Source organism: Oncorhynchus tshawytscha, linkage group LG24 (genome assembly GCF_018296145.1).
Source record: "Oncorhynchus tshawytscha isolate Ot180627B linkage group LG24, Otsh_v2.0, whole genome shotgun sequence".
Classification (NCBI taxonomy): domain Eukaryota; kingdom Metazoa; phylum Chordata; class Actinopteri; order Salmoniformes; family Salmonidae; genus Oncorhynchus; species Oncorhynchus tshawytscha.
The window spans coordinates 11,509,384-11,533,448 of record NC_056452.1 but is presented as its reverse complement, the minus strand read 5'-3'; the positions used below and the strand labels follow the sequence as shown (position 1 = coordinate 11,533,448).

At 44.2% G+C, this 24,065-nt stretch overlaps 1 protein-coding gene across 2 annotated transcripts in view; it reads right to left on the bottom strand.

The window, feature by feature from the left end:
- Positions 1-1,999: 1,999 nt before the first annotated feature.
- LOC112223736 (heparan sulfate glucosamine 3-O-sulfotransferase 2-like) overlaps positions 2,000-24,065 on the bottom strand; it is a 41,889-nt gene continuing 19,823 nt past the window's right edge. Inside the window, exons 1-2 of one of the 2 annotated variants that reach the window (XM_024386902.2) lie at positions 12,912-13,909; positions 2,000-5,885 (exon numbers count right to left, since the gene is read on the bottom strand). In XM_024386902.2, coding sequence (XP_024242670.1) covers positions 5,267-5,885; positions 12,912-13,432 — 1,140 coding nt within the window. In that variant the 5' untranslated portion in view covers positions 13,433-13,909 and the 3' untranslated portion in view covers positions 2,000-5,266. Of the gene's footprint in view, positions 5,886-12,911; positions 13,910-24,065 lie in introns of those variants that run through there. The other variant, XM_024386903.1, reaches the window with a different exon arrangement.

The following is a 24,065-nucleotide window of genomic DNA, read 5'->3' as shown; positions in this document are numbered from 1 at the left end:
GATTGAACAACTGCTTCTAAATTGGAGGGGGGTTTCTTCCGAATTTCGGAGAGCTGTGTGACAATGGGGGACTTGCATTCTATCTCGCTTCATCTTCGTTTTTCCCTCTGTTGGAGTTGAAATAGGGGGATGTTGACCGCTGGTTGATTTGTGGAGTAGATGTGATGATTGGAATGGACGAGGTGAAAGTGAATGGGTGTGCGTTTCATCGTCCTTCAGATGACCATCAGAAATAGAAGTGCAACACAGCATACGCATTTTAAGCTTCTATTCTATTTTCAACATTCCATCTCAGGAATTCACACATGGACAATAAAGGATTATATTGGAGGCTAGGGGCCTATAAGGATTTCAGTAAGTTTCTTTATATATCGAGTGACATGCATTGAGGTGATCCTATCTGAAAGCTGCTGTTCTCATTCACTGTATACAGTACCTTCTTGGGCTGTTTCCGGATCAGTTTGTACGAATGCTGATCCTCGGCTGCCTCACCTTTTTTTTTTATCCACTTATCTGACTGCATTGTGCTCACACAGTCAGTGAACAGATCTCTCTGGGAGTTTTTCAGGTTTGGCTGATGTTGGAAGGCAGAAGTACAGGACATGTCTCTTGTATCATTAGCTGCTGGGGAGTGTGCTACAGTTGTCAGCACTTCATTTTAATTTGGCTCCAAAGCCACTAGCGGCTTTGACCACAGGGATTTCCTGTCCTCTGTGGCAGTTAAACTAAAGTAAGTGTTTGGATGGAGGTAGACAGGGTTCCATAGAGTCGCAATGTCAGCTGGTATATGTCTCATCTTGATACCAAAGTACCTTATTCAATCTTGTCTGAACATCCTGAATCGAGATAACTTGTAAATTGGTCTAAAGTCCTTGTATGTAACAAAAGCACAGTACATGTCTCCTAGACTCACTTAAACTCAAAACGTTTTGTTTTGCCCAGGGAAAAGACAACAATGCTTCTCAGGGTTGTCCTTGAAGTCTTATCCGAGTTTGTACACAGGGCTGTTTCTGCAGTAATAACTGGTTAGAATTACCAGAGACCGTGAGATAAGAATGAAATACCATTGGGGGGGGGCATTCAAGATATGAATGCACAAAGCGAACTGCACTGAAACGTCCTTTCGAGGTTAACGTTATCGCTCTGGGTTTCATTATTGCAAATAAGCCCAGATAATTATGGTTAAGCCTTCAAATAGCTTAGTAAATTAACGTTTTTAAAAGGTTCAAAATCAAATAAATCCACTAGAGATGGAGCTCAAAGTCATATTTCATAGTGCGGATATCATCAGGATATCAGGACCTTAGAAAAAGTTAGTTTAAAACGGTTACAGTGAATTGTAGTTTCATACCTCATAACACTTTTCATTCGTCCAGCCAGTATTGCAATGTGTTTTATACGTCGGGAGCCTTGCACATACCGTTGCCTTCATATAAAAAACAAGAACAGTACATTCCAACATCCTACACCCACAGTTCCTACAGTCATGAGTTTGCATAATTTGCACGGTTTCTTATCTAAGAGGATCCATATCCACACATACTCTCCCATAAAGCCAGAGAGAGAGAGAGAGCGAGAGAGAGAGATTGAGATCCTTGACCTCCAGGCAGTCTCCAGAGGGGCTTTTTTTACTGTGAGAGTCTAATCAGAGTGTAGCTGACGTGTGTCCTGCGGATCGCTCCTCTCCAGTCCCCAGGCCTAATTAGGACCCATGTGTACTGTACATAGAGCTGCCTTTCACACTGCCTGTTGGAAAAAGCTAACCTGTGTGCTCTCAATAGGCCACAGAAATGAGCTGCTGGAGAACATGATGACAAGCAGGGCCAGCAGAGGTAGAGGAAGTCCCTCAAACCAGGAGGTCCTTTCAGTTTAATGAATGCCAGCAGAGCAAGCCAGACGGAGAGAACAATTGGAGAGGGAGCGAGAAAGGGAGACAGTTGGAAAGAGAGCGAGAAAGACAGAATGTGGCTTTGGCAACATTTAATCACTTCTGTCAAGACAGTACAGCTTGTTCGGGTTTGGGAGAGCGAGAAAGAGAGAGAGAGAACAGGGGATATGTAAAAGAACAAGTCGTCTTTCTTCAACCATTCTCCTCTGTGCTCTCTAGTCTAGCATTAACACATTTATGATGGTCCTTCTCTGTTTTTACTAAATGGTTATTTACAACTCTTGAAATTCCCCATGGCACACTAGTATGTCTGGAAGAGAGAGAGAGAGTCATGGTTAATGAATTCATGTAAATCAATAGGATCCTTGGTTTGAAGCCCGGTAACTGTTAAATAACAGGGTAACTCGATGGCACGAGGGTGGCGGTATCCTACTTTCCTCTGGACAATGAACATGTGCTCTAAATTCCACTCCGACAGTTCTTTGAGTAATGATGAGCGACTGTGGCTCTGCCACACAAAGACATGAGAACCGCTTCATTGGGTTAGAGCTCAGGCTTCCTCTCGATTCCATTTGTAGGGTCAACGTTTCACTTTTAAACACACAAAGCGTCGGTAGGTAAGGCTTTCATTGCATACAGATCTTGTATAATATCTGAACATAACATCAATCCGTAACACACTTAATGCTGTTTCATGAGTCACGACTCATGACCAACAGATACAGCAAAAGTATATGTACTGTACATGCTGTATTTAGAATAAGCTATCATAATTGTAAAACACGTATTGCCCCATTTAGATAAGTGCTGTTAATGTTTCCTATTAAAAATACAGGCAACTAATTTCTTCACTGCAGAATTTTGACACTCGTTTTGTAAGCCTGAGGCACACGCCTAGGCAGCCTAGTTTCAACATTCCCAGCATGCATCCAAAACCAAACTTCTTCAATACAATCATGTGACAAGTGGGATCCAAGTGGTCCCCAAATCAATTTGACAACCTGCCACAACTAGGCGCTCCCTCCTTTGTCTTTGAAAAGCTATTGGAATTCCGCACCCCACAAAGGATATTCCATCACTACTAAACACAACTCAACAATTTGTGCAAATTCTATGATGGCAAAGAGTCGTAAATAATAAGAAAGCTATTTATTCACGGGATTCGCGAAAAAAGGTCAATCAAAAATCGAATTTCTATAGTCTGATGAGCTGAAATGATTTGTCCAAATAGACCGTGTAGCTGTGATGGTACGGCCACACACTTCAGTTTTCAATTGTGACACCAACCTTTTGATTTAGCAGAGATTGATGTGAGTAAGATTGTAAAAGGCAAGAGGATAAAAGTGTGTATGGGTTACCTTGGGAAAAGGGCGAAATGTCTAAATTCAAACAGAAGTGAGGCTACTGTATTAGAGGTGACCTTCACTGACAGAGAAGGGCTCATAAAGTATTGATCTGATTTGATCTTGCGGGGATTGGGGGATTATATATATTATATTTCTTAAGTTATTTTTTTATTGAAACATGAAAAGGAACCTTGCATCATTAAAAGCAGAAGTAAAGTGTTACATGTTACATCATTCTTATCCATGAAATGATACTGGTTAATTGCTCATTTAGTCCACAGCTAAAATCAGAAACAAATTATTGGGAAATATTATGTTTTTGTGCTATTGCAGTCACATTGTGAGCTTTGCTGTACACTGTAAAATCTTTCCTGTTGTTTTTACGGTAACTTACAGGTTACTTACTTACAGTATGTAACTTTGCTGTATGTCACGGTATCCAATACTGTTACTGTAATCTTTTACCATTGTTTTATGGTAACTTACAGACAACTGGCTGCCTGTAAGTTACTGTAAAACAAGAGTACAGTGCATTACTGTAATATGTTTTACGGTAATCACAATGAATCAATTAATGAATAGTTGAATTCTTTAAATTAATTGAGGGGAGATGGGGTTTGTATTTTACCATAATTGCATGGGCTTGGTGCAAGCAGGTTGGCTGCTGGGTAATGTGTTTGCATATTACAGCATATCAATGAATGGCAGTTCTGAAATGTTTGTTAAGGCCTCTAGAAGTGTAAGTGATATAAAATTCACAATTTTTGTATTTTATATCACCTGCACTTTTAGAGCCCTTAACAAAGGCTTCCAAACTGTCAGTGACTACAGGGCAAAACAGACCAAAGGACATGGTAAATACTCAACCATTAAAGGTTTGAGACTAGTTGCCATTCCAATAGGTCCCCTATACACATTTAATTGTTGGGGCACTACTATCTCACTAATGGGTGGCCAAATGCAGCTTCTTACAAGGCACGCTTCGAAATAATAGTCGGTGTACTTATTTTAGTAAATCATATAAATACAGTACACATCTTGTTTTATAGGTTCACTCCAGACCCTCAATGCTGTGTGCTTACAGTAACGTACTGTTAAAGCAAAGTTTCTTTGTAATTTACAGTATCATTTACTGTTTACGCCTAAAATCACCCAGCGTGCACTGCCATTCATGGCAATTTACTGTAAATAATTAATATGGTACTTTACTGTTAGTTTTATTGTATAATACTGTCAAAACAGCAAGAATGTTTTTCAGTGTATACAGTACATGAATCGACAGAGGCTTCCCAGCTTCCACTTCAGTTTTAGTTCAAGCCCAGAGTGTCATTTATCTTTTACAATAATATCCCTCTCTGAAGATGATGCTCACATTTTCCATGGTCTTGCCCCTAATCTCAGCTGAGATTAGTGAGGGGAGTTACATCTATCCCATGACATTGGCTTATTTTATATATTTAGTCGGCAACAGAGGAAAGCTGGTCAGCAGGAAAAGGCCAAGAGATTTTCAAAACTTTAGCGGACACTTATCTAAAGCGACTAACAGGACAGTAAGTACAGTACATTCAAAGTATTTAGACCCCCTTCACTTTATCCACATTTTGTTACGTTACAGCCTTATTCTAAAATAGATTAAATGTCTTTTCCCCCTCATCAATCTACAAACTGTATCCCATAATGACAAAGCAAAAACCGAATTTTTGCCAATTTTGCCAATTTATAAAAACATTTAAATTGAAATATCACATTTACATAAGTATTCAGATCCTTTACTCAGTACTTAAGGTCGTTGTCCTGTTGGAAGGGGTCTGAATACTTTCCGAATGCACTGTACATATTTTTTAAATATGTGTATGTGATCCCTTCGAGACTTGGACCCACGACTTTAGCTAGAGCCACACTATTACCAACAGCCAAACAGGAGGTCCATAGAACCACACAAAAAAAAAACATTTAAACTGTGCGTACATTCATGGATGACATCTTGTCTCTCCTTGTGCCACTTGTAAACTGCGGACCTCCCCACAAATCTCTATTCCCATCTAAAATCTTGACCCACCATTTCGTAGAACTTGACATTGTATGGCCTGTAGAAGTCCCGTAGCTGCTCGATAGTGTCGTGATCTATCTGAATGTGGGTTCTACCTTTAGACTTGCCCAGGCAGCGGGGTGAGCTGCTGCTCTCTGGTTTCTTCAGGCAGGGGAATCCTTTGGTCCTGTTGAAGTAGAAATGTTTGTCTGTGACGATGCGTTTCAGACCCAGGAAGTCCTGCACCCGCGCCAGTTCTCCAGCCGGGTCCGTGATGAGCCGCTCCCCGTTGACGAAGTGGATCTGGGACAGGGGGAAGTAGCGGAGCCAGTTTTCCAGGTGCAGAGCGTACATACCGATGCGGATGGCATTCCAAGACGTGTCAACCAATCCTAAACTCTGGTTCTGGAAGGCCAGATCCTGGAAGCTGGGAATGTCAGGTGTCTTGGACAGGGTCTGCGTGTAGTCAGAGATGACCCGGGTGACAGGGTCGCGCACCACCACGATCAGCTTGGTGTCCCGAGACATGGCGGAGATCCGGCGAGGTGTCTCCCTTGTTACAAAGTAGCTGGGAGTCTTCTCCATGGTGATCTGGCTCTCCATAGTCCGTGGCATCAGGCATCTGAATAAGGAGGAAGAGACAGACAATTCATTCATGATTAAGAAGAATGGGTCAGCAATGTCATTAAATATATGTAAATATACACAGTGCATTCGGAAAGTAGTCAGACCCCTTGACTTTTTCCACATATTATTACGTTACAGCCTTATAATAAAATGGTAAATAGTTTTTTTTCTCATCAATCTACACACAATACCCCGTAATGACAAAGCAAAATCAATTTTTGGGAAATTGTTACTAATTTATAAAAAATAATAAACAAACTGAAATATCAAATTTACATAAGTATTCAGAACCTTTACTCAGCGCTTTGTTGAAGCACATTTGGGAGCAATTACAGCCATGAGTCATCTTCGGTATGACGCTACAAGCTTGGCACACCTGTATTTGGGTAGTTTCTCACATTCATCTCTGCAGATCCTCTCAAGCTCTGTCTGGTTGAATGGGGAGTGTCACTGCACAGCTACTTTCAGGTCTCTCCAGAGATGTTCGATTGGGTTCACATTCGGGCTATAGCTAGGCAACTCTACGACATTCATAGACTTGTCCCGAAGCCACTCCTGCGTTGTCTTGGCTGTGTGCTTAGGGTCGTTATCCTGTTGGAAGTTGAACCTTCGCCCCAGTCTGAGGTCCTGAGTGCTCCGGAGCATGTTTTCATCAAGGATCTCTCTGTACTTTGCTCCGTTCATCTTCCCCCTCAATCCTGACTAGTCTTCGCTGCTGAAAAACATCCCCACAGCATGATGCTGCTACCACCATGCTTCACCGTAGGGATGGTGCCAGGTTTATTCCAGACGTGACACTTGGCATTCAGGTCAAAGAGTTCAACCCTGGTTTTATCAGACCAGAGAATATTGTTTCTCATGGTCTGAGAGTTCTTTAGGTGCCTTTTGGCAAACTCCAAGCAAGCTGTCATGTGTCTTTTACTGTGGAGTGGCTTCTGTCTGGCCTGATTGGTGGAGTGCTGCAGAAATGGTTGTCCTTCTGGAAGGTTCTCACATCTCCACAGAGTAATTCTGGAGCTCTGTCAGTGACCATCAGGTTCTTGGTCATTTCACTAACCAAGGCCCTTCTCCCCAGGTTGCTCAGTTTCCTGGGAGGCCAGCTCTAGGAAGAGTCTTGGTGGTTCCAAACTTCTTCCATTTAAGAATTATGGAGGCCACTGTGTTCTTGGGGACCATCAATGCTGCAGAAATGTTTTGGTACCATTCCCCAGATCTGTGCCTCGACACAATCATGTCTCAAGGCTCTACGGATAATTCCTTAGACCTCAAGGCTTGGTTTTTGCTCTGACATGTTACTGTCAACTGTTGGTGCTTATATAGACAGGTGTGTGCCTTTCCAAATCATGTTCAATCAATTGAATTTACTACAGTTGGACTCCAAGCAAGTTGTAGAAACATCTCAAGGATGATCAATTAGAAAAGGATGCACCTGAGCTCAATTTCGAGTCTCATAACAAATGGTCTTAATACTTATGTAAATAAGGTATTTCTGTTTTTGTTTTTCATCAATTTGCCTAGAAGGCCAACATCCAGGAGTCGCCTCTTCACTGTTGACGTTGAGACTGATGTTTTGCAGTTACTATTTAATGAAGCTGCCAGTTGAGCACTTGTAAGGTGTCTGTTTCTCAAACTAGACACTCTAATATATTAGTCATCTTCCTCAGTTGTGCACCGGGGCCTCCCACTCCTATTTCTATTCTGGTTAGCGCCAGTTTGCGCTGTTCTGTGAAGGGAGTAGTACACAGCGTTTCGCGAGGCCTTCGGTTTCTTGGCAATTCATTGCATGGAATAGCCTTCATTTCTCAGAACAAGAATATACTGATGAGTTTCAGAAGAAAGTTCTTTGTTTCTGGCCATTTTGAGCCTGTATTCGAACCCAGAAATGCTGATGCTCCAGATACTCAACAAGTCTAAAGAAGGCCAGTTTCATTGCTTCTTTAAGCAGAACAACAGTTTTCAGCTGTGCTAACATAATTTCAAAAGGATTTTCTAATGATCAATTAGCCTTTTAAAATTATAAACTTGGATTAGCTAGCACAACGTGACATTGGAACACAGGAGTAATGTTTGCTGATAATGGGCCTCTGTATGCCTATGTAGATATTCCATTAAAAATCATCCATTTCCAGCACCAATAGCCATTTACAATATTAACAATGTCTACACTGTATTTATGATTTTAATGGACAAAAAATGTGCTTTTAATTAAAAAACAAAGACATTTCTAAGTGACCCCAAACCTTTGAACGGTAGTGTGTGTGTGTGTGTGTGTGTGTGTGTGTGAGAGAGAGAGAGAGAGAGAAGAGAGTGTGTGTGTGTGTGTGTGTGTGTGTGTGTGTGTGTGTGTGTGTGTGTGTGTGTGTGTGTGTGTGTGTGTGTAAACTCAGCAAAAAGAAACATCCGGGCTCTTCGCTGGCCATGGCAGAGCACTGAAATTCCTGTCTTGCAGGAAATCACGCACAGAACGAGCAGTATGGCTGGTGGAATTGTCATGCTGGAGGGTCATGTCAGGATGAGCCTGCAGGAAGGATACCACATGAGGGAGGAGGATGTTTTCCCTGTAACACACAGCGTTGAGATTGCCTGCAATGACAACAAGCTCAGTCCGATAATGCTGTGACACACCGCCCCAGACCATGACGGACCCTCCACCTCCAAATCGATCTCACTCCAGAGTACAGGCTTCGGTGTAACGCTCATTCCTTCAACGATAAACACGAATCCGACCACCACCCCTGGTGAGATAAAACCGTGGCTTGTCAGTGAAGAGCACTTTTTGCCAGTCCTGTTTGGTTCAGCAACGGTGAGTTTGTGCCCACAGGCAATGTTGTTGCCGGTGATGTCTGGTGAGGACCTGCCTTACAACAGGCCTACAATGTCACGCCCTGGCCTCAGTATTTTGTGTTTTCTTTATTATTGTGGTTAGGCCAGGGTGTGACATGGGTGATTATGTGTTTGTCTTGTCTAGGGGTTTTGTAGATTGATGGGGTTGTGTGTAGTATAGTATTCTAGGTAAGTCTATGGTTGCCTAGAGTGGTTCTCAATCAGAGGCAGGTGTTTATCGTTGTCTCTGATTGGGAACCATATTTAGGCAGCCATATTCTTTGGGTATTTTGTGGGTGATTGTTCATGTCTCTGTGTTTGTTGCACCAGATAGGGCTGTTTCGGTTTTTCACGTTTCTTGTTTTTGTATATTGTTCATTTTTCATCTTTCATTAAAGATGTATAAAGATAACCACAATGCATTTTGGTCCTCCTCTCTTTCACCAGAAGAAAACCGTAACAGAATCACCCACCACAACTGGACCAAGCGGCGTGGTGACAGGCAGCGGCAGCAGGAGCAGCGAAATCAAGAATTCTGGACTTGGGAGGAAATCTTGGACGGAAAAGGACCCTGGGCACAGCCAGGAGAATATCGCCGCCCCAAAGAAGAGCTGGAGGCGGCGAAGGCGGAGAGGCGCTGGTATGAGGAGGCAGCACGGCGACGCAGATGGAAGCCCGAGAGTCAGCCCCAAAAATGTATTGGGGGGGCACACAGGAAGTATGGCGAAGCAAGGTAGGAGACCTCAGCCAACTTCCTGTGCTTACCGGGGGGCTAGAGAGACCGGGCAGGCACCGTGTTATGCTGTGGAGCGCACGGTGTCCCCAGTGCGGGTGCATAGCCCGGTGCGGTACATACCAGCTCCTCGTATCGGCCGGGCTAGAGTGGGCATCGAGCCAAGTGCCATGAAGCCGGCTCTACGCATCTGGTCTCCAGTGCGTCTCCTCGGGCCGGCTTACATGGCACCAGCCTTGCGCACGGTGTCACCGGTTCGCTGCATAGCCCAGTGCGGGCTATTTCACCTCGCCGCACTGGCAGGGCGACCGGGAGCATTCAACCAGGTAAGGTTGGGCAGGCTCGGTGCTCAAGAGCTACAGTGCGCCTGCACGATCCGGTCTATCCAGTACCACTTCCACGCACCAGCCCTCCGGTGGCAGCTCCCCGCACCAGGCTTACTGTGCGTGTCCTCGGCCCAGTGCCAGCACCACGCACCAGGCCTATAGTGCGCCCCGCCTGTCCAGCGCTGCCGGAGTCTCCCGCCTGTCCAGCGCTGCCGGAGTCTCCCGCCTGTCCAGCGCTGCCGGAGTCTCCCGCCTGTCCAGCGCTGCCGGAGTCTCCCGCCTGTCCAGCGCTGCCGGAGTCTCCCGCCTTTCCAGCGCTGCCGGAGTCTCACGCCTGTCCAGCGCTGCCGGAGTCTCCCGCCTGTCCAGTGCTGCCGGAGCCTTCCTCCTCGCCAGAGCTGCCGGAGTCTCCCGCCTGTCCAGCGCTGCCAGAGCTTTTCTCCTCTCCAGCGCTGCCAGAGTCTCCCGCCTGTCATGAGCCGCCGGAGTCTCCCGCCTGTCATGAGCCGCCGGAGTCTCCCGCCTGTCATGAGCCGCCGGAGTCTCCCGCCTGTCATGAGCCGCCAGAGTCTCCCGCCTGTCATGAGCCGCCAGAGTCTCCCGCCTGTCATGAGCCGCCAGAGTCTCCCGCCTGTCATGAACCGCTAGAGTCTCCCACCTGTCATGAGCCGCCAGAGTCTCCCGCCTGTCATGAGCCGCCAGAGTCTCCCGCCTGTCATGAGCCGCCAGAGTCTCCCGCCTGTCATGAGCCGCCAGAGTCTCCCGCCTGTCATGAGCCGCCAGAGTCTGCCAGGATCTTCCAGAGCCGCCAGTCAGCCAGGATCTTCCAGAGCCGCCAGTCAGCCAGGATCTTCCAGGGCCGCCAGTCACCCAGGATCTTCCAGGGCCGCCAGTCAGCCAGGATCTTCCAGAGCCGCCAGCCAGCCAGGATCCGCCAGTCAGCCAGGATCCGCCAGTCGGCCAGGATCCGCCAGTCAGCCAGGATATGCCAGAACCGCCATTCAGCCAGGATCTGCCAGAGCCGTCAACCTGCCTGAGCTTCCTCTCAGTCCTGAGCTTCCTCTCAGTCCTGAGCTACCCCTCAGTCTTGAGCTACCCCTCAGTCCCGAGCTACCCCCCAGTCCGGAGTTGCCCTTCGGTCCTGCGGGGCCCTTTGTTAAGATTAGTAGGCCAAGGTCGACGGCGAGGGTCGCCAATCTAAGGATGCTAAGGAGGTGGACAAAGACTATGATGGAGTGGGGTCCACGTCCAGCGCCAGAGCCGCCACCGTGGACAGACGCCCACCCAGACCCCCCCCCTATGGGTTTAGGTGTGCGGCCGGGAGTCCGCACCTTTGGGGAGGGGGGGGGATACTGTCACTCCCTGGCCTTAGTATTTTGTGTTTTCTTTATTATTGTGGTTAGGCCAGGGTGTGACATGGGTGATTATGTGTTTGTCTTGTCTAGGGGTTTTGTAGATTGATGGGGTCGTGTGTAGTATAGTATTCTAGGTAAGTCTATGGTTGCCTAGAGTGGATCTCAATCAGAGGCAGGTGTTTATCGTTGTCTCTGATTGGGAACCATATTTAGGCAGCCATATTCTTTGGGTATTTCGTGGGTGATTGTTCCTGTCTCTGTGTTTGTTGCACCAGATAGGGCTGTTTCGGTTTTTCACGTTTCTTGTTTTTGTATATTGTTAATTTTTCATCTTTCATTAAAGATGTATAAAGATAACCACGCTGCATTTTGGTCCTCCTCTCTTTCACCAGAAGAAAACCGTAACATACAAGCCCTCAGTCCAGCCTCTCTCAGCCTATTGTGGACAGTCTGATGGAGGGATTGTGTGCTCAACACATGGTTCTGAAAAAGGGACACTTCTTTTTTTGCTGAGTTTTTATATATATATATATTATTGTCACATCCATTGGATAGGTGCAGTGAAATGTATTGTTGATTCTATACCTACAGTATATTTAGTAATTGTATACTCATTTAGTATGCAAAGAGTATCAGTACATTATGGCCATAGACATCAAGGGAGGTCCAGTCTGTCTATGGGCCTGTTTCTAGTGAAACAAAAACAATAAGGACTCTTTACCAATGTCACAGAAGGTAGTTGCCACAAGAGACTTGTGTGGGATAGATCTCTCTCTCGCTGTCTTTCTCATATACTGTAACTATCTCAGTCCCAGGTTCAGCAGTAATAAATCACCTGTGAGATGTAATGTAGATTGGACAGAGGAAAATGACTCTCTGGGTCATAACTGGGTCAAACAAGTAGGCCACTGAAACTTTTGGTTGTTTTCTGTCAGGTACACCGATTTATTTTTGGTCACTTCAAGTTCTAAAACTCCCCCAAAACGCATGCATAGCTCTGTCTGATTGAATTTAATGAAATGGTATCCTATTCATTGATAAGAAGAAAACAGTTGCAGACAATGGCTAAAAATACAGTTGCAATGAATCAGCAGCTTCTAGCCTACTGTTGACAAATAGACACATCATGGATCAATCTTCTGAAGACACATTCTGAAGAAGAAAGCATCTTTATTTGGAAAGTAATAGCCACTGATGCTCAAGGTCGTTTTTTGATGGATGACAAAAACACCTGAGTTGATGTGGCACAAAATATCTTCCAATTACTGTCATCCTCCACTGACCACTGTCAACAGGACTGTCAACATGACATGGAACTGTTGTTTGAACTTGTTTCTCTGACATTGCCTTTGAACAGATGGACAGGTCAGAGGAAGCTATATTCTCCAGGCTACACACTAGTCATGCAATTCAATGATTCAACGCTCCTCTCCACTGACGATTGCATTGTCTCGTTCAACAGACAAACTAGTAGGCTACAATGAATTACTATGGCAAGAAACTAAGCGAGAAAAGGGATGTGAACGATAAGATAGAGGGAGACATGCGAGGGAAAATAATTAGGTTAATGGGTTTCAGGGGAATGACAATAAATGACAGCGAGATGAACACGTGTTGGTATTGAGCCTTCCACAAGGCTCCTTTTTACGAAATGTACCTTTTTACAAAAATCAGGACTAAACAGCAAGAGCTACGCAACACAGCCGTTGGCATGACGGTTGACTTCCGTTAATGAGCCCCCTAGGTCGACACCTGTACAGGTGTAAAATCAGATATTGTCTTACCTGTACCAGTCTAGTCCACGGTCATAGTTCCTGTCGAAAAAATGCGTTTCTGTGCCGACCGCCCGTACGTCCGGATGGATTCTGATAAACTCCAAGACAGCTCTTGTGCCGCCCTTTTTAACACCGACAATGATGGCATTTGGCAACTTCTTATTCCCGAACTTCCCACTGCCCATGTTGTTAGTGGTAGGACGGTCTGATGTGAAATTCCGAACTGTGTTGTGATTAACCGAGGCGTTGCTTTGGTTCGCTTCATGGAGAGATATTTCCCTTGTCGCTCTCGCGTCCAATGGCAAAGTGCAGTAAGGAGATTTTTGCTGAAGTTTTTTGCCTCCATCACTCCTGAGGTGCAGGCAGTTCTGCGTTGGATCACTTGGTTTTTGCATGATAGCATCAGAAGAAAATAAGAGACAGTAGCATATATATGATAGTGATAGAGATAGGGAAAATATGCAGACGCATGTCCTGGTATGCCTATATGAAGACGGCGCAACTCGGCTATAGAGGAGAATGCATGCCATATCTCCACGGATTTAGATGGTGCATGGTTTTTATTTATTGATTATTTACTTGTTTTCTGCGTTGTCGTTAAAAGAGTGAAGACAAAACGTAGCCTATATCCACGGGCATATAAACCCATTACGCAGCTCTGACTAATATCTCCATTCCCCCAAAACTGCCCTGGGAACAGTTTAAGTCGTGGCTAAAAGCGCACATTACAAATAGCAATCAGGGTATTCCATTCAAGCTTGTTTCAGATATCCGAATTATTTCAATATTGCGGCACATTACTTCACTTCATCCTGGATCGAACCACCAAAATCACTCAGGTGTGTGCTTGCATCAGGAAATAGTAGCCTACTGTAGTATGTTTTACTTCTTCACTTAGTTAAAAAACTCCTCCTTTCCTTTATGAAATCTTGAACACATCCTATTGTAAAATCCTTGTATTTCTTATTAGCGCACTAGCCCGAAAAACTGGGAGCGTGCGGCGCAGTTCTCTCCGTTCCGTCTACTTCACAAGACTGCCAATACAAGAGAAAAATATACATTATTGAAGGTGCGCCTGACGTCAGTTATCATCGTTTCTTTTTTTGGAGAAAAAATCTGTAGATTCCTCTAGCCTACCCAAATCTTAAACTGACGCAAGTGCATCCTTCATTTTCTTCGCGACACCTTCGTTTGTCATAATATTTGAATTGTGCCATAGGCTTTCATTGATTTATTGCTGCTTGTCCACTGTAATGTATTAGAATATGTCTTGTATTTGGTCATCAGACTTGCTGAACCAATGCTTATACCAGCCATGTATATCAGTGTCTAGAAGGGTTCATATTTGACTATAGCATACCTATCATTATATAAATGTTATGAAAACAATTACGAGCCTACATGTCATTCATATATTATATACTGTATATAAATACTGAGAGTATAAAACATTAGGAACAGCTTCCTAATGTTGAGTTCGACCCCCTTTTGCCCTCAGAACATCCTCAATTTGTTGGGTTGTGGACTGCAAGGTGTCGAAAGCGTTCCACAGGGACGGTCTAAGGCACTGCATCTCAGTGCCAAAGGCGTCACTACAGACCCTGGTTCGATTCCAGGCTGTATCACAACCGGCCGTGATTGGCAGTCCCATACGGCGGCGCACAATTGGCCCAGCGTTTTCCAGGTTAGGGTTTGGCTGGGGTATGCTGTCATTGTAAATAAGAATTTGTTCTTAACTGACTTGCGTAATTAAATAAAAAAATGCTGAGTCCAATGCTTCCCACAGTTGTTTCAAGTTGGCTGGATGTGCTTTGGGTGGTGGACCATTGTTGATACACACAGCAAACTGTTGAGAGTGAAAATTCCAGCAGAATTGCAGTTCTTGACACACTCAAACCGGCGTGCCTGGCACCTACTACCATACCCCTTAAACCCCTTAAATGGCACACATTCTCAATCCATGTCTCAATTGTCTCAAGGCTTAAAAGTATGTGGACACCCCTTCAAATTCAGGTGTGGATATTTCAGCCATGCAATATCAATAGACAAACATTGGCAGTAGAATGGCCCATACTGAAGAGCTCAGTGACTTTCAACGTGGCACTGTCATAGTATGCCACCTTTCCAAAATGTCATTTCATAAAATTTCTGCCCTGCTACAGCTGCCCTGGTCAACTGTAAGTGCTGTTATTGTGAAGTGGAAACATCTATAAGTGCTGTTATTGTGAAGTGGAAACATCTAGGAGTGACAACGGCTCAGCCGTAAAGTGGTAGGCCACACAAGCTCACAGAACGGGACCACCGAGTACTGAAGCGCGTAGCACGTAGAAATCATCTGTCCACTCACTACCGAGATCCAAACTGCCTCTGGAAGCAATGTCAGCACAATAACTGCTCATCGGGATTTTCATGAAATGGGTTTCCATGGCCCGAGCCTAAGATTACCATGCGCAAGGTAACCTGTCCCAATGCATAGTGTCAACTGTAAAGTTTAAACTGCATGCTCGTGCGGCCGCACGTGTATCTCCGCCTCATACATACAGGTGTTCTTCCTGTCGCCTTTTCATGTCCCTGCCTCAGAGTGATAGGAGCGAGGCAGGCCCTTTCCTGTTTCAGCATGACAACACTCCCGTGCACAAAGCGAGGTCCATACAGAAATGGTTTCTCGAGATTGGTGTGGAAGCACTTGACTAGCCTGCACAGAGCTACACTGACCTCAACCCCATCAAACACCTTCGGGATGAATTGGAACGGCGAATGCAAGCCAGGCGTCATCGCCAAACATCAGTGCCTGACCTCACTAATGCTCTTGTGGCTGAATAGAAGCAAGTCCCTGCAGCAATGTTCCAACATCTAGTGGAAAGACTTTCCAGAAGAGTGGAGGCTGTTGTAGCAGCAAATGGGGGACTGACTCCATATTAATGACCATGATTTTGGAATGAGATGTTCGACGAGCTGGTGTCCACATACTTTTGGTCATGTAGTGTATATATTCAATGAACAAAAATACAAACACAACGTGTAAATTGTTGGTTCATGCAAAGTGTAAATTGTTGGTCTCTCAGATTTTGTTCACAAATTTGTTTACATCCCTGTTAGTGAGCACTTCTTATTTGCCAAGGTAATCCATCCACTCTAAAATGTGCAGTTTTGTCATACAACACAATGTCACATAAAAATTGGGCAGTACGTCCAACAGGCCTCACAGACCACATGTATAGTGTCGTGCAAGCGAGCGGTTTCCGACATCAACATTGTGAACAGAGTGCCCCACGGTGGCGGTGGGGTTATGGTATAGGCAGGCATAAGTTACGGACAACAAACACAATTACATTTTATCGATGGCAATTTGAATGCAAAGAGAGAGCTTGACGAGATCCTGAGGCCCATTGACGTGCCTTTCATCCACCACCATCACCTCATGTTTCAGTATGATAATGCACGGCATCATGTACGCAATTCCTGGAAGCTGAAAATGTCCCAGTTCTTCCATGGCCTGCATAGTCACAAGACATGTCACCGATTGAGCATGTTTGGGATGCTCTGGATTGACGTGTACAACAGCCAATATCAAGCAACTTCACACAGCCAGTAAAGATGATTGGGACATTCCACAGGCCACAATCAACAGCCTGATCAACTCTATGCAAAAGAGATGTGTCGCACTGCATGACGCAAAGGGTGGTCACACCAGTCACTGAATGGTTTCTGATCCACGCCCCTATCTTTATTTTTTAAAGGCATCTGTGACCAACAGATGTATTCCCAGTCATGTGAAATCCATAGAGTAGGGCCAAATGAATTTACTTCCTTTGACTGATTTTCTTATATGAACTGTAACTCAGTAACATCTTTGCAATTGTTCTATGTTGCCTTTTATATTTTTGTTTAGTGTACACATAAACTCAGCAAACAAAGAAACGTTCCCCTTTTCAGGACCCTGTCTTTCAAAGATAATTTGTAAAAATGCAAATAACTTCACAGATCTTCATTGTAAAGTGTTTAAACACTGTTTCTCATGCTTGTTCAATGAACCATAAACAATTAATGAACATGCACCTGTGGACCGGTCGTTAAGACACTAACAGCTTAGGCAATTAAGGTCACAGTTATGAAAACTTAGGACACTAAAGAGGCCTATCTACTGACTCAGAAAAACGCCAAAGAAAGATGCCCAGGGTCCCTGCTCATCTGCGTGAACGTGCCTTAGGCATGCTGCAAGGAAGCATGAGGACTGCAGATGTGGCCAGGGCAATAAATTGCAATGTCCGTACTGTGAGACACCTAAGACGGTGCTACAGGGAGACAGGGCGGACAGCTGATCGTCCTCGCAGGGCGGACAGCTGATCGTCCTGTTGTTACACCACGTGTAACAACACCTGCACAGGATCGGTACCTCCGAACATCACACCTGCGGGACAGGTACAGGATGGCAACAACAACTACCCGAGTTACACCAGGAGCGCACAATCCCTCCATCAGTGCTCAGACTGTCCACCATAGGCTGAGAGAGGCTGGATTGAGGTCTTGTAGGCCTGTTGTAAGGCAGGTCCTCAATAGACATCACCGTCAACAACGTCGCCTATGGGCACAAACCCACCGTCGCTGGAACATACAGGACCGGCAAAAAGCTCTTCACTGACGAGTCGCGGTTTTGTCTCACCAGGGGTGGTGGTCGGATTCGCATTTATCGTCGAAGGAATGAGCGTTACACAGAGGCCTGTACTCTGGAGCGGTATCGATTTGGAGGTGGAGGGTCTGGGGCGGTGTGTCACAGCATCATCGGACTGAGCTTGTTGTCATTGCAGGCAATCTCAATGCTGTACGTTACAGGGAAGACATCCTCCTCCCTCATGTGGTACCCTTCCTGCAGGCTCATCCTGACATGACCCTCCAGCATGACAATGCCACCGGCCATACTGCTCATTCTGTGTGTGATTTCCTGCAAGACAGGAATGTCAGTGTTCTGCCATGGCCAGCGAAGAGCCCGGATCTCAATCCCATTGAGCATGTCTGGGACCTGTTGGATCGGAGGGCGAGGGCTAGGGACATTCCCCCCCAGAAATGTCCGGGAACTTACAGGTGCCTTGGTGGAAGAGTGGGGTAACATCTCACAGCAAGAACTGGCAAATCTGGTGCAGTCCACAAGGAGGAGATGCACTGCAGTACTTCATGCAGCTGGTGGCCACACCAGATACTGACTTACTTTTGATTTTGACCCCCCCCTTTGTTCAGGAACACATTATTCCATTTATGTTAGTCACATGTCTGTGTAACTTGTTCAGTTTATGTCTCAGTTGTTGAATATTGTTACAAATATTTACAAGTTTGCTAAAGTTTGCTGAAAATAAACGCAGTTGAGTGTGTGTGTGTGTGTGTGTGTGTGTGTGTATGTGTTACAAGTGTGTTTGTCCTTGTGATGGGTATGGATCAGTGTGTCAGTCTGTGAAGTGACCTCACCCACACATTGTTCCCAGACATCCCTCTGGAGGTTAGTGAGTGGGGGGCACCAGATCCACATCATCCACATCCTGGTCTGTCTTACCCCCAGATGAAGGATACATACAGCCAGATAAGAAACCATAGGAGAAAAGGAAACAATCAGGGGAGAGCTGCTCCAGAGCAGGGAGGAGTTGAGGTGTCAACTGTGCTCCCGTAGGTGTCCACGCCGGCCCAATCTCAGTGCTCTTTGATTAAAGAATGATTTATAGGCCCGGTCGGAGAGGCTCGATCAGCAATCCGTCTCCTGAATGAGTTTTTCTCCCAGGCAAAGGCGGGTAAATCATACCCTTGGCGCGAGATGCCTGGTTGGACAGTGTCAGCATGGCGATACGGGCTGGTGATTAAATGTTATAATCACCACTGTTGAGCGTGCACTGTGTTGTGTCACAACTGCCCATTTATCAGACTAACAGTTAGCCTGGGGGGGCAGCGTCTATCTGATTACCCACTCCTAAATCTGATCAGACACTCAGCACTTATAAATACACTGATGCAATGTTTACATTATAGATATGCTGAACTAAGACGATTCTACTTTATCTACAATCTACAATCTACAATCTACTTTATCAATATATTTATATTTATAGTCTGAGGATTCATTTCACATCATCTCGCACATTTATCATACTAAAATCATACTAACGTCAGCCTGGAGGCAGTATCTGATCACTCCACCAAATCTGATCAAATCAAATCAAATCAAATCAAATTTTATTTGTCACATACACATGGTTAGCAGATGTTAATGCGAGTGTAGCGAAATGCTTGTGCTTCTAGTTCCGACAATGCAGTAATAACGAGCAAGTAATCTAACTAACAATTCCAAAAAAAAAAAAAAAAAAAAAAAAAAAAAAAAAAAAAAACTACTGTCTTATACACAGTGTAAGGGGATAAAGAATATGTACATAAGGATATATGAATGAGTGATGGTACAGAGCAGCATAGGCAAGATACAGTAGATGATATCGAGTACAGTATATACATATGAGATAAGTATGTAAACCAAGTGGCATAGTTAAAGTGGCTAGTGATACATGTATTACATAAGGATGCAGTCGATGATATAGAGTACAGTATCAACGTATGCATATGAGATGAACAATGTAGGGTAAGTAACATTATATAAGGTAGCATTGTTTAAAGTGGCTAGTGATATATTTACATAATTTCCCATCAATTCCCATGATTAAAGTGGCTGGAGTAGAGTCAGTGTCATTGACAGTGTGTTGGCAGTAGCCACTCAATGTTAGTGGTGGCTGTTTAACAGTCTGATGGCCTTGAGATAGAAGCTGTTTTTCAGTCTCTCGGTCCCAGCTTTGATGCACCTGTACTGACCTCGCCTTCTGGATGACAGCGGGGTGAACAGGCAGTGGCTCGGGTGGTTGATGTCCTTGATGATCTTTATGGCCTTCCTGTAGCATCGGGTGGTGTAGGTGTCCTGCAGACACTTAGCCCTTAAATACCCTGACAAAGTATGATTGTATTATAAAAATGTTGATTCTTTGAATTTGTATCTAAAGGGGTTTCGTATAATGAGTCAATCAAATGAACTATTGAAGTAAGTCTTTGAAGATGAATAACTAAATTAAGTTCAGTAGAAAACACACAATTTGACTTTACAAATATTGCAATCTCAGGGGTGTAGAGCAGTTTGTCTAGTTGTGTCTGGCTGATCCTAGTTCAGACTGAACGGTATCTGTTGATAATTGTCAATTGGCTGCTGCTTTATTTGTCATTGTAGAAGAGTCGACAGCTGCCACAGAGCTACTCCAGTCCTCGGAGTGTTATGCACTCTTTGCAAGTGGAATGAGGCCTACTCATAAGGCCTTGTGTGACAGGGTAAGATCCTTTGTTTCCCAGGGGACCCTAATTAGCAGTGAATATGTAAAAGGGATTAAAAATAACCCTTTAGGCCTTTGTGAGAGCTTTGTCCTGAAGGGGTTATGGCTAGAAGGGATCCAGATTTTGTCAAATAAACGTCAAAAGTTGAAAGTTTTGACATTTTAGTTAACCCTTACCCTTTTCATAACATTAACCTAACTCTCTTAACCTGCTACGTTAATTCTCCTAACCTGCTATGTAAGTTCTCCTAACCTGCTACGTACAGTGCATTCGGAAGTATTCAGACCCCTTGACTTAAAAAAGAAAGAAAGAATGTTACAGCCTTATTCTAAAATATATTAAATAAAATGTTTTCCTCATCAATCTACACAAAATACCCCATAATGACAAAGTGAAAACAGGTTTTTAGAAATATTTGCAAATGTATTGATGTATTGTAACAGATACCTTATTTACATAAGTATTCAAACCCTTTGCTATGAGACTTGAAATTGAGCTCAGGTGCATCCTGTTTCCAATGATCATCCTTGAGATGTTTCTACAACTTGATTGGAGTCCACCTGTGGTAAATTAAATTGATTGGATATGATTTGGAAAGGCACACACCTGTCTATAGAAGGTCCCACAGTTGACAGTGTATGTCAGAGCAAAAACCAAGTCATGAGATCGAAGGAATTGTCCGTAGAGCTCTGAGACAGGATTGTGTCGAGGCACAGATCTGGGGAAGAGTACTAAAAAATGTCTGCACCACTGAAGTCCCCGAAGAACACAGTGGCCTCCATCATTCTTAAATGAAAAAAGTTTGGAAACACAGACTATTCCTAGAGCTGGCCGCCCGGCCAAACTGAGCAATCGGGGGAGCAGGCCTTGTTCAGGGAGGAGATCAAGAACCCGATGGTCACTCTGACAGGGCTCTAGAATTCCTCTGTGGAGATGGTTGTTCTTCTGAAATGTTCTCCCTTCTCAATAGCACTCAACCAATAAGGCCTTTATGGTAGAGTGGTCAGACAGAAGCCATTCCTCAGTAAAAGGCACATGACAGCCTGCTTGCAGTTTTCCAAAAGGCACCTAAAGGACGCTCCGACCATGAGAAACAAGATTTTCTGGTCTGATTAAACCAAGATTGAACTCTTTGGCTTGAATGCCTATGGTGAAGCATGGTGTTGGCAGCATCATGCTGTTGGGACGTTTTTAAGCAGCAGGGACTGGGAGACTAATCAGGATCGAGAGAAAGATGAACGGAGCAAAGTGCAGAGGGATCCTTGATGAAACCCTGCTCCAGAGTGCTCAGGACCTCAGTATGGGGTGAAGGCTCACCTTCCAACAGGACAACGACCCTAAGCACACAGCCAAGACAACGTAGGAGTGGCTTCTGGACAAGTCTCTGGGTGTCCTTGAGTGGCCCAACCAGAGTCCGGACTTGCACCTGATCAAGCATCTCTGGAGAGACCTGAAAATTGCTGTGCTTGAGAGGATCTGCAGAGAAGAATTGGAGAATCTTCCTAAATACAGGTGTGCCAAGTTGGTAGCATCATACCTAAGAAGACTCAAGGCTGTAATCGCTGCGAAAATGTGCTTCAACAAAGTACTGAGTAAAGGGTCTGAAGGCTTATGTAAATGTAAGATTTCAGTTTTTTAATATTTTTTTTATAAATGTGCTAAAATTTCCCTAAATATGTTTCTGCCTTGTCATTATGGGGTATATTGTGTAGATTGATGAGGGGAATTAAAAATAAAAATTTTTTTAGAATAAGGCTGTAGCGTAAAAAAATGTGGAAAGTCAAGGGGTCTGGCTACTTTCCTAATGCACTGTAAGTTCTCCTAACCTGCCACGAGAAATCAAATCTGACTATGATTTGACAAAAGCTGGATGCCTTCTAGCCATGATCTGCTGAAGGTCCAGTGTAGTCTGTGATGAGTTGTTACTGTGCAATTTTATTGTTTGTGTAAGGGGAAACCTTTTGGGGACCATGCAATCTATTTGAGAATAAATATTTGGGGCATGATCAATAATGTCTTGAAGGTATGTTTGTGGATTTGTGTCAGTGCTTGTTTGCTTAAGTTTGACAATATTTCAAATGTTTTTGTAAAATTATGCGACTGCAGGAATGCCATTTTTGTTTTCAATTGTTTCCAGTTGGTTTGTGTTTGGGATTAGACTTTGAAAGCCCTCCCTTAAGAAGATTGTCTTGAAGTAAATGAATTTGTATTTCTATTAATAATCACTGTTTATTTGTAATGTAATGGCTCACCGTTTTCTCTTCCTTTCATTTAACATCCAGTAAAAGTCATTTGTGTCATTGTTATACTGTAGCCTGTTTCAAGCAAGCAAATATAAACCTTTATTCCTTTAAATGTAGCTTTAAATTATTTAATTAAAAAAATCTGCTTCCCCATTGTTTCCTATAAATGGGCCTAGAACCTGTGAGTGTGAATGAATTTCAAACCATTATGTTTACAAAGTCTCTAATCACAAGGTGGGATTCTGTTCCCTAAAGATGAAACTCGGGTAGTTGAAAGATTCTTCCTCGTAGTTGGTTAAAGACATGCTACGTAACTTGAGTATATTTTCAACCTCCCGTTTTGGGCTGGATGTGTCAACGTGTAGTTAATACATACAGTGGGGCAAAAAAGTATTTAGTCAGCCACCAATTGTGCAAGTTCTCCCACTTAAAAAGATGAGAGAGGCCTGTAATTCTCATCATAGGTACACTTCAACTATGACGGACAAAATGAGAAAAAAAAATCCAGAGAATCACATTGTAGGATTTTTAATGAATTTATTTGCAAATTATGGTGGAAAATAAGTATGTGGTCAATAACAAAAGTTTATCTCAATACTTTGTCATTGCCAACAAAGGGTCAAATGTTTTCTGTAAGTCTTCACAAGGTTTTCACACACTGTTGCTGGTATTTTGGCCCATTCCTCCATGCAGATCTCCTCTAGAGCAGTGATGTTTTGGGGCTGTTGCTGGGCAACACAGACTTTCAACTCCCTACAAAGATTTTCTATGGGGTTGAGATCTGGAGACTGGCTAGGCCACTCCAGGACCCTGAAATGCTTCTTACGAAGCCACTCCTTCGTTGCCCGGGCGGTGTGTTTGGGATCATTGTCATGCTGAAAGACCCAGCCACGTTTCATCTTCAATGCCCTTGCTGATGGAAGGAGGTTTTCACTCAAAATCTCACGATACATGGCCCCATTCATTCTTTCCTTTACACGGATCAGTCATCCTGGTCCCTTTGCAGAGAAACAGCCCCAAAGCATGATGTTTCCACCCCCATGCTTCACCGTAGGTATGGTGTTCTTTGGATGCAACTCAGCATTCTTTGTCCTCCAAACACGACGAGTTGAGTTTTTACCAAAAAGTTATATTTTGGTTTCATCTGACCATATGACATTCTCCCAATCTTCTTCTGGATCATCCAAATGCTCTCTAGCAAACTTCAGACGGGCCTGGACATGTACTGGCTTAAGCAGGGGGACACGTCTGGCACTGCAGGATTTGAGTCCCTGGAGGCGTAGTGTGTTACTGATGGTAGGCTTTGTTACTTTGGTCCCAGCTCTCTGCAGCTCATTCACTAGGTCCCCCCGTGTGGTTCTGGGATTTTTGCTCACCGTTCTTGTGATCATTTTGACCCCACGGGGTGAGATCTTGCGTGGAGCCCCAGATCGAGGGAGATTATCAGTGGTCTTGTATGTCTTCCATTTCCTAATAATTGCTCCCACAGTTGATTTCTTCAAACCAAGCTGCTTACCTATTGCAGATTCAGTCTTCCCAGCCTGGTGCAGGTCTACAATTTTGTTTCTGGTGT